Source organism: Lissotriton helveticus, chromosome 12 (assembly GCF_964261635.1).
Source record: "Lissotriton helveticus chromosome 12, aLisHel1.1, whole genome shotgun sequence".
Taxonomy (NCBI): Eukaryota; Metazoa; Chordata; class Amphibia; order Caudata; family Salamandridae; genus Lissotriton; species Lissotriton helveticus.
Genome location: NC_136073.1, coordinates 360,306,513 through 360,322,268, shown reverse-complemented (window position 1 = coordinate 360,322,268; position 15,756 = coordinate 360,306,513). Strand labels below are relative to the sequence as shown.

General features: G+C 42.6%; 1 protein-coding gene across 3 annotated transcripts in view; it reads left to right on the top strand.

Annotated features, from left to right (window-relative positions):
- MYLK3 (myosin light chain kinase 3) overlaps window positions 1-12,712 on the top strand; it is a 557,372-nt gene extending 544,660 nt beyond the window's left edge. For all 3 annotated transcript variants that reach the window (XM_078668257.1, XM_078668255.1, XM_078668254.1), the window contains exon 13: window positions 10,557-12,712. In XM_078668257.1, coding sequence (XP_078524383.1) covers window positions 10,557-10,628 — 72 coding nt within the window. In that variant the 3' untranslated portion in view covers window positions 10,629-12,712. The remainder of the gene's footprint in view (window positions 1-10,556) is intronic.
- Window positions 12,713-15,756: the final 3,044 nt, after the last annotated feature.

The following is a 15,756-nucleotide window of genomic DNA, read 5'->3' as shown; positions in this document are numbered from 1 at the left end:
CTTCTTATCTTTCCTATCACCAGTTAATTTGCCCTTCTATCTGGAAAACTCAAAAGATAACCCTTCCATCCCTGGACATGGTCATCAAGAGAACGTTTTCCTGCCCTATGCAGGACCGGGTCCCCCAAAATATACCCCTTCCCAGTGACTATCCTTGCCTGTGTTCCAGTGACAAAAGAACCCTCCTCAGGGGGACCCATGACAGCGTTCACCATATTCTAGCTTGTTAATCAAATGCAGTAAGTGGAGATGCAGCCACTCCTACTGCTCTGCAGATCCCACTTGCATTTTACTGAATGAGGGAGTGGAGCAGGGGCAAATCACAACGCTGCTTTCTGTGTGACAGAGTAAACAGCTGTGTGATTGGCTGAAGTCTTTCTCTGGCTGTCATCAGAGTTCCAAAAATGAGGACCCCACTAACCACAGTGGCACTTGGTGTTACAGAGTAAGTGGAATTCTGATTGACTGATGTCCCACGCTGTGTCGCTCGGACAGGAGAAGGAAGAAGGAATGCAAGTATGATTGGACACAGAGGCCAGCAGCATGAAGACCCAGATCCCACCACGCACACTGAAACAGCGGTTGTGTCCCTCCCACCTATAACTAAACCTCAGTGCCCCGGTACCAACGACACTAATGGAAGATGCGCTCCAGCTACTATGACTCACCTTACTTCTCCCCCGAAAAGTGTACTCTCTCATAAGTTATGTGGAGTAGCCTTCCCTAGGCATGTACATTTTAGAAGGTAGCTATCTTATAATCTTTGTACATGGCAGTCTCTAAACACAAGTATAACTCACTGAACTCAAGAGTGTCAAAATTAGGGTCAGTAAAACCTTATGATCTTGATGTTGGACATAGTTGGAGAATTTGGAGCTTTACAAAGAAGTGCAAAGTTCCCAGACTCCCAAAGAGTTGTTGACTTACTTTTACCTGAACCCATTCCGTGCAGTCGTGTAACCCACCAGAGATGGTCGTTGACACCAGGCTGCCCTAACCCTGAGTGAAAGCTGGAATCACACCAGCCACAGCTGTCCAGCTGAATCATCTCCTGTCCCTACTGTTGTTAGTCTTAGCCTGGGACTTCTGGACAGGTGTGTGGCTCCACAGGAAAGCACACTAAAGCTGCTGAGTGGCATGCTCGCAGCCCTTCTCAACAGAGATAATGTTCTCACTGCAGCGCAGGGCCCATTTTTTGCTCCTTTTTTTAATTTTTAAAACGTTGCCATCTTTTCTGTTCGTGAACATAGAGAAGTTTAAAAGGGATTGCACAGTTGCGAGGCGCAGACATTCAAAACGTTGCAAACCACATAATGATGCAGAATTTAAATAACATTTTAGAAATGGGGGGGCACGTGTAGGTATGTGTGCATGTGCCTCATATGTTTTACATCGTTTCTAGCCTCTACAGAGACAGCTTGCTGTGCTTTTAGGCTTTGCTTTTCATACTTTATTAGAAAAACTAAATTCAACCGCGTGTGCCTACTCAAAAGTTTTACTCAAAAAATAAATGGAGTAAGTCAAAAAGAAAGTTCGGGTTTTATAACGCGACAATTAAAACATAAAATCTCATTATGTGACTCTTTTGTTCAGCAAGACGTTTCTTCCTTCGCTTTCCGAATTATACATTTAAATTTTCCCTTCTATATGTCGCTTTTGCTGACAGGTTTTTACTTTGAGGTTTGACAAATTAAAGTCTTAAGTGCTTTCGTCTGCCCAGGTTGCTCGAACTGAGCTCTAATCATCTCTTCCTACAGTGAAAAAAGCGCCAGCCGCCTTCACAGGGCTCCCATGAGTATGTCAAATACAGACACATGGATTAAACATTTTTTGGCATTCAACAGCCTGTCGCAGATAGACTTCAAAGTAGCTGTTTTAAAGTACGAAATTCAAGACTTTTCTTTTTGGCAAATCAATTATTGTAGCATAACGACGAACATTCATGACAGACTGTGCAACTGTTTCAACTTCATCATTATTTCTTCATCCCTGAAAAATATCCAGTCTTTTTGCTTACTGGCCACAGCTGATGGAAGCCTACTCCTATAGGGACCATCAAACTCAAAATGGATGCGATGCTCCTTAGGGGAATTTTTTGTGTACCCTGAGAGAGAAGACTCGTAATTAGGGGCCAATTAGGATCGCGGTTTTCCCGCATCCTCCGGGCCGGCGGAAGCCACCGCCGGCCCGGAGGATGCGGGAAAACCGCTGGGGAGGCACAAAAGACCCACCGCCAAATTAGGATGGCGGTGGGTCTCAAAATCGGTCCGCAGCTTTTCCGCCGCGGTCGCCTTCCGACCGCGGCGGAAAAGCTCTAACATGGCTGGCTGTGTCTATCAGACACCGCCAGCCATATTAGGATGGCGGAAAACAGATGCCTTTGCGTGGCGGATTCTCCGCCGTGGAAAGGCATACGGTGAATTCTTTGGGGGTCCGTTGCGGGCCCCCAGGGTGAGTGGGGGGGTGGGGGGTGCACATGGGGGGTACCTATGGTACTCCCCTACATTTGCGTGCACAAAGCGGCAGGCACCGCATGGTGCCTGCCGCTTTGTGCATGCAAATGCTAAGCATGCATATTTAACCTTGCGGCGGGTGCTGCTTCAAGCAGCACCCGCCGCAATGTTAAATATTGAGGATGTGACCGCCAGGCTAGCGGTTACATCCTAATTGCACTGGAGGGACTGCCACTGCCGCTGCCCCTGCGGACGGTCCCTCCTCCTCTAGGGTGGCGGACGGAGGCAGGTCCGTCCGCCATCCTAATGAGCCCCTTAGTCTCCCAACTCGCAATCTCAAGGGAGTTGCACCAGTGCTTAATTTGAGCCAGTGGTTTCTGCTGCTCTGCACCGGCACATAATTGTCGATACCAGCACTTATGATAGCAACCACAGGATGGTGTGTTTGTATAATTTATAGATGAGCAGAACAGCAATAGTTTATTAATTCAGTATGCATTAAAAACAACAAACACCATGTTACCCAAGCTTTTTTATAGCTTTGGGGGCCTGGAATAGTCTGAAAGGTCACACTGGTTACTAGTTTTGTAGGTACTGTCATTGCAACGCTGGCAGTGGCAATGGGAGGTGCAAGCTGCAGAGGCCTTCTGACTATAGAGCCCTGGTACTTCTTTTTTTTAACAAATAAAGCACTGGAGTATGCATCAGCCATTGCTGAGGATAGATGTAATTATATTAAGTAAGGTCCGTAGTTGCACCAAGGAAAGCACATATTGGTCTCCTCATGTAAATCAAGCGCACCTATTGCAGCACCTGATCATGATCATCAGAACACGTGCACACCGTAAATAGTTTGCACACATTACTTGTACACTTTTATTAATGGTTACCTGTATCTATTAATAAAGATTTACTTTTGTGAGAGTGGCTGTTACAAGATGGAGGATGGGTGTTGCCCATTCCCCCACTTGTTCTTTTGCTAATTCGTTGTTTGCAGGATTGTCTGCCAGAGCATCACCGAGGCAAGTGCAATTGGCTTTCTAAACATAGGTAGTGACTATTTTATTGCCTTAGGGGGAGAGGACATTCCCAGACTCCTCTCTGAGGAGTAAATCTGTGCCCCATCTTAACTGATGAAGCTGGAGAATACACTGACTCTAACTGGCAGTGGGTTATTTTCCAACTGCCTGAACCTGGACACACGAGATGTATCTTCCTGCACCTTGTTGAATACCTTTGGACCAAGAGCTATGTGGACACTGCACTGGTTGACACTTCCACAGTGTGAAGCTGAGTGGTGCCCCTACCCTAATGGCTAGGCACAATTCTTAAGACCACCGCTGAAACTCGGCTAGCCTTTCCTGGTGCAGCCTCTATCCATGTATGCTTGGGAGAACCCCGCTAGTCCAAGGATCCGGGGGATACAGGTAAAGTGCCTTTAATCCCCCCTAAACCTCACCAAAGACTAGAGAAGGTCTGCCTAAGAAATCTACGGCTACAAGAGAGTGAGGTGATTGGCTTTGCAGTTTATGTTTTGGTCCAGCACCTTGTTGGCTCACTAGCTTGCTGGATGGAGAGAGGCATGTGTGAGGAGCAGCTGTCCCTGAGTCACTAAACCCCAGGTAGCAAAATATCCCCAAGACAATTAACTGCCCCATGGATCAGAAAACCCACTTGCAGAAAGCTGTCACAATCCTGGGTTCTTAGCTGGTTACCAGGTACACTATGTGTTGTTTGCCAATTAATCGGGTTGTTTCTATATTGTTTAAGGTGTTTGCAAAGATTAGGCCACAATCAGCTACCGTTCCTGGTTTGAAACAATGTCACTCAATGTGGATGGAAGGCCTGTGATCTCCCATTTCCAGTGTATTGATCCTAGTCAGTCAGTAATTAGATTACCTGTTGTTTGTGAACATTGTCTAACCTTAACAACTGCTTTGCACATGCATATAATTGTACTTTATGTTTTGGAATTGTTCCAGAGTTTGCTATTATTAGTGATAAAGGACAGTATATTGTGCACATAGTAAGAGGCTATGGTTTTAACACTATGGGGCCGATTCTGATCCGGGTCGGAAAGCTCTCCCACCGAGCCGGATCCGGAGTGTTTTCTGACCGAGCCGGACTCCTGCAGTCCCACCGCGCGAGTACGATGCGGCTGCATGCTGCCAGACTCGGTTCGGTCGGACTCCCATAGAAGTCCATGGGAGCCGGTTGTACGGCGCGTACATGGGCTCCCATTGACTGAATGGGTATGGCTCGCACAAAGGCGCCCCCCTACAGTGGGTACGCATTGGTGCCATCAGCACCGACATGCGTGTGTTGGGGAAACCCTTGGGTATCCCCCTGTGTCCGAGTCATAAGGCTGCGGGTGACGGGGGGGTCCAACGCGGACCCCCAAAGACAACATCCGGACGTTTTGCGAGGCAGAAACTTCAGCTCGAACCGGCTGTCCGACGCGTGCATCGTACTGGCTCGGTCGTAAATCGCATTCATTGCACGGCACAGTAAGCTTACGGCCGAGACGTACGGAGCGGTTCGGACCCGGAAACGACTCGGTTGGTGAATTTCACGTAGCTTGCATCGTACTTGCTCGCTCATTCAGCTGTATGAGACGGGTAGAAAACAAGCATACGGCTCGTAGTTCTTCCGGCCGGATCACGTTCGGTGCCATACCGACCCAGATCAACATCAGCCCCTATGTTGTTTGACAATATTTCCTACTGTATTGTGTTTGATCTCCTTCCTGCCATTCACCATTTTCATTAACATTTGTAATGTAAATATATTAATACATTATTTAAGTGTGGTGTACCTTGAATTCTCACATCTTTACGGCAATGTTAAATCAAGTATCATAATGTACCTGGTTTTGTCTCATAGTAAGCACCTGCAACATCCCTCCTATTAGAAATGAGCAAAAAATCATATTGTGATTGGAGATGTTGAATTACTTGAGCTCTTAAGAGGCAGGTGTGCTGTGTCTCCAGGAGACCTGGTGTGCGGGTGAAATGACTGATAGATTGTGAAGCAACATCTTCAGGGAGGGATCATGCAATGGGAGGGAGTGACATGTCTACTGTCTAACAAGATTCAATGGGGACATGAATGTTATAAAGATCCGAGTAACTTATTTTTGGTAGTAACTTTATCTAATTTTGATGGAAATCTGAGAACGCCTCATGTAATTTTCTTTTAAGTGAGGTATTTTCCTATATTAAAAAAGCATGTGATAAGGAGTTTCCGCCACATATAAATTTGGTAGGGGATCTGCACTGGAAGATATCTAATTTTACTTTAGATTGATTACTGGAGAAAGAAAAAGAGGAAGCCATGTGGATACCACATGCTCTTTTATCCCCATAAATAAGAATTAATAAAAGAGGGAAAATGTTAGTGGCTGGGCTGAGAAAGGTCGATGGTGTCATAGTGAATGGCAGGTTACCTTTCGACCCTCCAGCAGCTTATACACATAAAATTCCACTTATCAAAATGAGGCTTTTTAAACACTATGAAAGGTTCAATTCTTGGAAGCCTAGTTTCAGTTAATCCAGCATCTTCTGTGGCTTCCCTTAGGTTTTAATTTGGACTGAGAAGCACCAGGGTACAGGGCCTCACAGGGGTAATGCGTTGGGCTGTAGGTCTAGCAAAGAGCGACGATAGTACACTCAGGTCCTGGTTGTGAAAATAAATTTTAGATGGTCTAAAAGAAAAATCATTAATCTGTAGAAATGTTATGATTGCAATAGATTTGTTGCAATTAGACGAGTCACCACCAATTAAAAGCTACTTTGAAACAGGCCACCTGGTCCTTAGCGTTTATATGGCATTCTGTATTTTAAAGAAGGGTTACCATCCAGCCATTGATTCCTGTTTGATAAACAAAGCACAGGCTTATATTTTTTGTGGGATCTGCCGCATTGAGTGCACTGTTTTTGACTACTGTTGAGGCAGGGCATGCTTCCATTAAATCTCCTCTTGGCTAATTGGTACAGTTCATCAGCGATCTGCAACCTGTGCAAAAATGTAATTGTTCTCAAGATATTACCCATGTAATAATCTGTCTTACTTTGCTATTATGTTGATGAAAAAGGCTGATGCCAATATTTTTACAGTTTCTATCCCCTCAGCCGTATTTCAATCACTTTATGATCCTTCTAATGAAAGATTTTGCAACAGAATTTTACACTTTTCTAAGTGTTTTCTTAAGTTATATTAATCCCTTCGCTGCTAGGCCTCCCCCCCCCACCGCCATGCTAAGCCTTTTTTTTACTAGTTGTGATAGTTTGCACTTAGACCCCTGTAACTTTTTGTCCACGTAAGGTATCCACGCCAAATTTGCACCCTTTTTTTTAGGAAAATGGGAAAAAAGTGCTGCAGAAGAAAGTGTCTGTTTTTTAATCTGCAAAAGGTATTTCAATCACTTTAACCCGGAATTATCTCATGTGTGTTTCAACCCCCCAAGTAAAATGGATTTAGAAATGATTAGCGAATAAAGTAATGTGAATTCCAGGTAGCACATAATCGTCTGCTATTGGGCTGAGGTTGACACCACCACCAATACCACCACCAATACCTTCACCAATACCACCGCCAATACCACCACTGCCACCAATACCACCACCAATACCACCACCACCACCAATACCACCACCACCACCAATACCAATACCACTACCACCAATACCACCACCAACAATACCATCACCAATACCACCAATAATACCACCACCAACAATATCACCACAATCAATACCAATACCACCCCAAAAGCCCCACCACCAACACCAACCCTAGTACCGCCACCACCACTAATACCAGTACCACCATCACCACCAATACCACCACCACCACTACTACTACCACCACCACCACCAATACCACCACCAGCAATACCAATACCACCATCTCAGCGCCTCTCACTCACTAGTAATGGCATGGGCACTGTACGAGGCAGAGCTGCAGCTGAGACCATCCCTCCATGCCTCCCATCAAGCACACCCCGCCCTGCACCCGGAGGTGAAGCCAGATGGAGCATTTTTTAGTAGGCCAAATGAAGCAATGACATTGCGCAATGCCACACTGCACACTAAAATCACAGAGAGGGCAGGAAATAGCCCCCTACCCCTCTCCAGCTCTTCTTCCTGAGTCGTGACAGTGTAATCACAGAGCGAAAGATGTAGGAGTGCTTTTTTAGTGTTTATAGCTCGGATCATATGGAACTCTCACTTCACACTTTGTGTCTGTGTAATTTACAACACTTACACATCTTCTTCACTGCACTATTTATCACTACTTTGAAGACCTCGCAGGCCGGTGTCCTCCATTGATATTTACAACCTAACAAGCGGTCAAGAAGGCCCTTTATTGCAAGAGTTTAAACAATTAGTATTGTAAATGTCAATGCCTTTTATATAAAAGGCATTGTCATTTACAATGCCAATAGCTTAAACTCGCGTGAATGTGAGACATATTGCATTGCAAATGCTTGTTTACACAGTTTGGGAATTTTACTGGGGTATAGCCTATTTTTCCTTTTTTTTGTGCTTTCAACCTCCTTCCAGTTAGTTGTAGAAATGGGTATGAAAGCAATAATGGATGCCCGGAGAACTATAGAGTTCTGAAAAGTCTGAATTCAGCCAAGGGTCATTTGTCTAGATCCTTCAAGGTTTTTCTATGGAAACTAACAATTGAAATACAAAAATTGAGAATGAGTTGGAAAAACAGCCATTTGTGCCAACATTTTCACTTGTAACTTCTCCTAAGTATGGCAGAGTTTTGAAAGCAATATACTGTTTCATCCGCTGGACCCTTCTGGTTGCGGGGATATATAGGACTTGTAGGTTCACCAAGAACCCAAGGAACCCAGAGCCAGTAACTGAGCTGCATCTTGCAATAGCTTTTCATTGTGTAATGGGTATATAGCAATTCATTTGGTAAAATATAAAGAGTGAAAAAAGGTACCAAGGAAACATATGTATTTCTGAAATGAGAACAAAATATAGAGTTTAGAAGCAGTCGTTATTCACACATCTCCAAAATTGTGGGTACCCATACAAGCTTGTGAATTGTAGGGCATTTTTTAAAATTACTTCTTTTTTACAAAATATCTTACATGTGGAAGGCAGAAATGCAAAGAAAGTTAATTGGTAATAATACTTGTTCTACTATACTGTATTCCCCTAAGTCTCCCGATAAAAATGGTACCTCACTTGTGTTGGTAGGTCTAGTGCATGCAACAGGAAAAGGCCTAACATGCAACGATCACTCATCACATTTTTACAGGGAAAACTGACCCATTTTTTGCAATGTGGCTAGCTGTGTACTTTGGACCCTAGTTCTGCCAGCATCTAAGGAAACCTAGCAAACCTATACATTTTTGAGAACTAGACTTCCAGGGAATTCCAGGATGGGGTGACTTGTGTGACTCTCACCAGATTTTGTTACCCAAATCCCTTGCAAACCTCAAACTTTGTAAAAATAAAAACACAGTTTTCTCACATTTTTGTGATGGAAAATTCTGGACTCAGAGGGGAGCCACAAACTTCCACCCTCCATACATTCCCCCAATTCTCTGGATAAAAATGGTACCTTACTTGTGTGGGGAGGCCTAGTGCAGTGACAAGAATGGGCCCAAAGCGTACTGTGGAGACTTCAAAATAATCGATTACAAAAATACCTTGTTTTGCAGGGTATGAGCTCCCACCCCTGCTTATCAAATATAAATAATCCCTGGCACCTATTAGGCTTTCTGCCCCCCAGGGGGCACATAAGGGGCTATTGCCCCCATCTGCCTCCTGGGGCAGAAAGACTGCAGCAATTCTTTTGGAGGGTGGGGGGATTGGCATGCCCATTCTGGGCAGCTCCCACCCCTATGTCTAAAAATAATTCCTGGCACTTATTGGGCTTTCTGCCCCTCCCCCATAGGGCAGACAAGGGGCTATTGCCTCCATCTGCCTCCTAGGAGCAGAAAGACTCTGGCATTTTTTTTGGGGGGGGGGGGGGGGGTGAGGGTCGAGGCACCGAGGTTGTGAAACTGAAATGAGACGATCGGGAGGCATTGCTTGCAGTATCCAGGCACAGATCACATGCACACACTGGATGATGCCATTATGACGTCAAGTGAATATTGCTGCCAAATCGGGAGAAATGATTGACATGTTGTACTCATTAGCTATTGTGGGATAATAAATATCGCCTACATGGTTGGACAACTCTCCATGAGTACCCCGCCACACAACATTCTGTGGCAGCTTCTGAGTAGGAAAGCCTATGCTTTTGCACTCCCTGCTTGCTGATTCCTCCAGTGCTAGAGAGACATGAAGCCCAGCACATCGTATGTTTACTTTTAAGTATGGTGCAAGGGGCCTGTGTCATTCCCTTCCCACTTGCACGGTGCTGGGCATTGGAGTCATCAGCTGCACCTTCTTGAAAAACAAACGGTGACTCATGTTATCCATTCCAAAAGTATAGGCCTGCTAATACCAGACATGTCTATTTTGTTTATCCTGTGAAAGCAATTCAGCCAACCCATCAAAGGGTATTTCCTTCTCAGGCCTTGCCATGCACCCCCAGCCCAGTACCACAGCAACACCTCAGTTCAATTGTGTCTGGAACCTAATGAGAGCAGCTTTTGATCCATGGGACATCCATCTGCAGTAGGACTTCAGGCAGAGGCAGCCTCGTTGGCGGTCCAACTGGCATTCCCAGGCACTGCATGCTGCTGTGTGCCGCAGCAGCAACACCTCAGAACCTATCTGGACAGACTTGTTTGAGAACTGATCAGTAGCTAGGCAAAGAAGAGGACAAAGGACTGAGAAGCCTGGGGTGGTCCAGGCTTTAGGGTGAACCCGAACCAGTGAGTGTTACCTTGCCCTATGCTCCCTGAGATGCAGCTAGCATGAATGAACCTGGGAGAGTGGGTAGAGGAATCAACATTTGACCAATTCTGCCAGCCCAGTTGAGCCAGGGAGGAAGAGCAATTAATCTTAGATCAGGAATCTCTTCAATCTCTTACTGCACAACTTTTATAAGCATTTAACTTTCATAGTACTATTTAGAAACATTTGTTAATGACTCACCTTTTCTTTCTTTGTTTCCTAGAAACACTTTTATGTGGTCACTGCTGCCCACCGCTTCATGAAGTTCCAACAGATGGCAGTGAATCCTTCATAAGGAAATATGTAGAACATGCCATTGGAAGTGCGACACCTGCGGCAAAGTTACAGAACTTTAACAAACCTGCTACCAAAGGATAAAATGCGATGTGTTTATAGATGTAGCACTTTTTTGTGTTCCTTGTCAATCAGGCTTCTTTCCAACTCATAGGAACATTTCCTCATATTCTTTATCTTGCTTATTTAACACAAGTTCATCTGGAAGGAGTGATTCTGTTGTTCTCCTTAGCTAAGAGCAAGCCAAAACAATCAAAGGAAAAATTCTTTAAAGGGTAGAACTTGTTTTGAGCCAAGAAACGTCCATAGAACTATTGACATCAATATTATCTCTAAAACTTGGATTGAATAGAATATGGACCTGAAAGCCAAGCGGCATGCATTAATCTACAAGAAAGATTACCCAAGCTACTGTGGGGAATGATATTACATTCAGAAATGGGAGCAGAAAAGAATGTTGATACTGTAAACTTAATGCACATGAAGGCTAAGTAATGGGTATTATGTAAATGTGAGGACAATATACCTGATTAGGACAAGATCAGTTAGTGTAATCCGGCATTCAGAAATATGATTCAGAACAAAGACAATGAGAGCACGTGAGGAAGAAATGTGAGGAGGACACATTTGCATCTGTGATTAGGGAAGATTGGTTTTCACAATAGTTAAGGGTCGAACGTTAGAACTAATATTATCAAGCTTTGAAAAGCCTCCAGATGCTGACGTATCAATATTTTTTAGAGATCGCTCGAAGGAAGGTTCTCCTTCAAGGTTTACATCACAATTTTGGGGAATTCTTGGCACTGTTTGATCAAGAAGTGCCATTGTTGACTCTGTTGGCTTGATGACTTTACAAGATCTTGGAGTACCAGCCTTTACATATACGCTCATATGTAGTAAATAAACCTACCACTAAAGCAACTGTCAATAATATATTGGTAGGAGGAATCCAAAAGGTGAATATGTTTTTGGATTCAGTTGCCCCTTAAAAGTAGAAGGTTGCAAATCACACGAGACCGAAACATGTCAACTATTGTTTCAACTATTGTTATATAGCGTGTAAATCTTTAACAAACCTGAATGTTTGTTTAGCAAACGTAATGCTTTGGTTAACCTGTTGTTTTAATCCTTATTCTTGCAATTCTCTGACAGTTTGCAAAAACCTTTCCACTGTACTTCTCAGCACTCTTCAAAATAAATCAGAATGTCCTTTCATATCGGATGCAGACAACGTAATAACATTTTAATATTCTAATGGTATAGTTGTGTTGCTCTCTTAAATATGCAATCACCCACTTGCTTCAGGTTATACTTTCTGACTAATCATCTGAATACAGTTGTATCTAAAAATTAAATAATAGAGATTCTAAAGTGAAAATAATCTCACTATTTTTTTTTCTAAAATCATAAGAATGAAATACTTCCAGTACGATAAAGAGCCTAATAGTTTGTTTCTGATGGTGGTTTGAGGAGAGCAATTGATGCAAAATGTTAATACGCTATAAAAAAATAAGCACAATTATTAAGCAAAATATTCCTTAAATTATGGTGAGCCAGAGACCGAGAGGTTGGAAATGCTCCTTTTTTGGAGCATTTTCGTAGGCAAGATAAAGGCTTGCTTTGCAGTCATCCATGGACAACATTGCAATTACCATATTGGCCGCCAGCATTGTTTCAGAGGCGTCACAGTTAATGTTTCTGCATGTTTGCATGCAATGTGCACTGTGTGATGGTTCCAGCACTGTCAGATGAAGCCACAAGCTGACCAGCAGATATGAAATGCCAGGCTTCGGGTGACCTCATGTATTTATTATTTGAAATATGATTTACCAAGAACCTGTTTTAATGGTGTAGGCTGAGTCAAAACAAGCATGTATGTTCGCCAAGTGTTTATGTGCTTGTTTAGATAGGGCTTTGATAATTTGATTCTGCTAAAGAATCCTGCACTTAATGTATCTCATACTTGGAATTGTAATGTTGAGTGTAAATCTCACAATTATTAAGACGAAGGCTTACAACACAATGCTGACATGTATTATTTATTACAGACACTTTTTGTGACAATAATAAAAGGAAAATAAATAACTTGCTTTGGTCTCTAACTTTTGAGAGTTACTACAAGGGAATGATGTACAACGTGGTCTCTATTGTGTGCCATTAGTTATTTATTTGTAGGTCCAAATAAGTCCTTTCATCTTTCCATATAGTTACTTATAACCAATACTTGTGATGGATGTCCCCAGGCCAGGTGAAACAGTGTTCTAACACCACCAAGGGTCTATGTGTTACACTTCAATGGCACCCTTACAGTGCTCAGTGTTTGCGTTCCCTTGTTTCTCAGTACTTCCTTCTAACTGACGGATAACCGCCAGTTGGCTATGATGAGGCAGAGCATTAAGAGTGTAAAGCAGCCTAATATGCTAATGTCCCCATTACAGGCATCAATGACACCAAAGAGATACTGCTTTTTACGTCTGTGTTTTGGCAAATCAGCTGACGCACAGACCTATTGGGTACAATATATATAGAGGGGGCTATGGGTTCACCCACTTCAACCATCGACTGTCTTCGACCAGCCTGTTTCAACCTTTGGCCTGAGACTTTGACAGTCATGACTTGGCCAATGCTTGTTATGTTTCAGTGAAATGGGTATCAATGTCACAGTAAGTAATATAGAGACAGGCCTGGAATAATACATTGGGTGCATCACATTTTGCACTAACACTAAAAGAGTGCATCATTCTACTTTGCCAAATGCTGCAGCCATGGTGCACAAATATTTTTTAATGCAGCTTGATATTGCCCCTTTGTGAATAACTGGTCTGCTTCTCTAAGTTAGCTATGTTGAAATATTGGCTTTTCTTAAACAGCCCAATAACCAAAAACTGCAATAACGATACATATAAATTCATTTGGCAAAACAAATTGCCATCTTGTTATTGAGTTTTTATTATTAATGTGTAAATCTGTTGGAAGATGTTAAGTTACGAGGATGGACAAAAAACGAATTTAGGAAAGCCTTTTTATCCAGCAATTACAGCTAACAAGGGTTGTTGCACCCAGGGAAACCTAATCCATCATAGGGACCCAAACTGCATCATGGGACTCTAAATGCTGGCTGGCCAAACATAGACCCACACCCAGAACTCACTCCATGAGCCTCGGAATAACCATTGACAGCAAACTGGACAGGACAACACAAGTCAACACCATCACTGCATCCTTCTTTCACACCCTGAAGATACTGAGAAAGATCTTCAAATGGCTTCTAATCTACACTAGTTGCTGATGACTAGTAGCCCTAGCCACCAGCAAGTTGGAGTATGAGAACACTCCCTATGCCGGCATTACCAAGCAGCTCACTAGAACACTACAAACCACCCAAAACTTGGCAGCCAGACTCATTCTCAACCTCCCACACAGAACTCACATCACACCACACCTGAGGAAAGTACCTGGGTGCCGGTACACAAACATGCTCAATTCAAACTACTCCTCAAACACTTTCTAGGCACTACACAACTCAGGACCCACCTACTTGAACAGTTGCATCTCCTTCACCAATCACTCAGACTCCTCCACTCCACAGGATTCCAACTTGCACACATCCTATGCATATACAGCACCAGATCAGGAGGACAGGCTTTCTCTTACATCACTCCTAAAGAGTGGAACAACCTCTCAGTCTACATCAAAGCCTCCTCCTCTCTTCTTGAATTTGGCAAGAAGCTGAAGACCTGGCTTTTCAATTAGTCAACCTACCATAGGGAGGGCTAGGCACATTCACCTGTTCAGCGGTGGAGGACCCTTCTGGGTGATAGTGCGCTTTACAAATATACATAACATAACATCAATGATGGGAAAGTAAGTTGAGCTTGAATTCACTGGGGAAAACATAGCTGCCGGTCCATGGGGAGGTAATATGACTTTAAACAAACAAACCATTTAATTTGCTCCCTAGCATTGTGTCTGAGCACATAAAGTTTAGGCTCTGGCTGTCAGGATATCCTGTGTCTACCCATGGCATACAGACTCTGTTAGCTCATTGAAAAGGAGGTCCAGAAAAACAACAAAGTAGTGGGAGATTTGGGCAAGGTGAAAAAGGCAATGGCAAAAAAGAGGTGTATGTAAAAGGGAAAATGTGTAGGGTACATGGGTTTACATTCAAGGCCAGGGCATCCTTCATAAAGTCTGAGATCAATATGGTTAAAAATCACCTTAGGAAACTGTTCAAAATTATTTAGAAAGAAAGCAACACCCCTGCCACTCTGGAAGTCACAGACTCCCAAGAGAATTCTTATAGATGTATAAGATTATTTTACGACATAATCGGAAAAATCTAAGGGGCCAATTACGAGTTTGGTGGTGGAGCGCCGACTCTATGCCGACACAGCACCGCCAAAGCCATGCAAGGAATGCCTGCCTTACTACGAGAACTCGTGTAAGGCGGACGGTCCTTTGCCTTTCCCGGATCACTGACTAAATATCGAAGGTCAAAAAATCTACCTACAAAAATATCGTAACAAAAATATCAATGTCAAGAATATCGGCATCCTATCTACAACAAGGTAAGTACAAAAATATCGAGAGAAAAATATCGTTATCAAAAATATTGTTAGAAAAAATATTGTTTTATTTGTAGTTAATAAAACTATGTAAAATAAACTAAATAATACTTATAAATATAATAAACAGTTATAAATATATGTTAATGTTTAAAATTGTTAACTAATATATATCATTTAATAAAACATTAATTAAACATATAAATATGATATAAAATATATATACGTAATTAATAATCAGATGTAATCATTATTTTAATAACTTATACATTTTAAAAAAATATTAAAAATTACAAATACATCAATACACACAAAACAATAACAAATATTAATTAAATAATTATGTAAAAAAATGAAAACATTATTTTGTTGAAAGTGAATTATATACTACATTAGCTAAATAATAAAAAAAATATTAAATAGCAGAAGGAATGAAACTACTATTCCAAATCCCAACAAAACAACAGTAATGAGAATGTTGGATAGGGTAAGTCTTAAAATTACTATTCCAACTCCAGATAGTGTAACAGTAGGGAAAGGGTTCGATAGTGTTGGGGTAAAAAT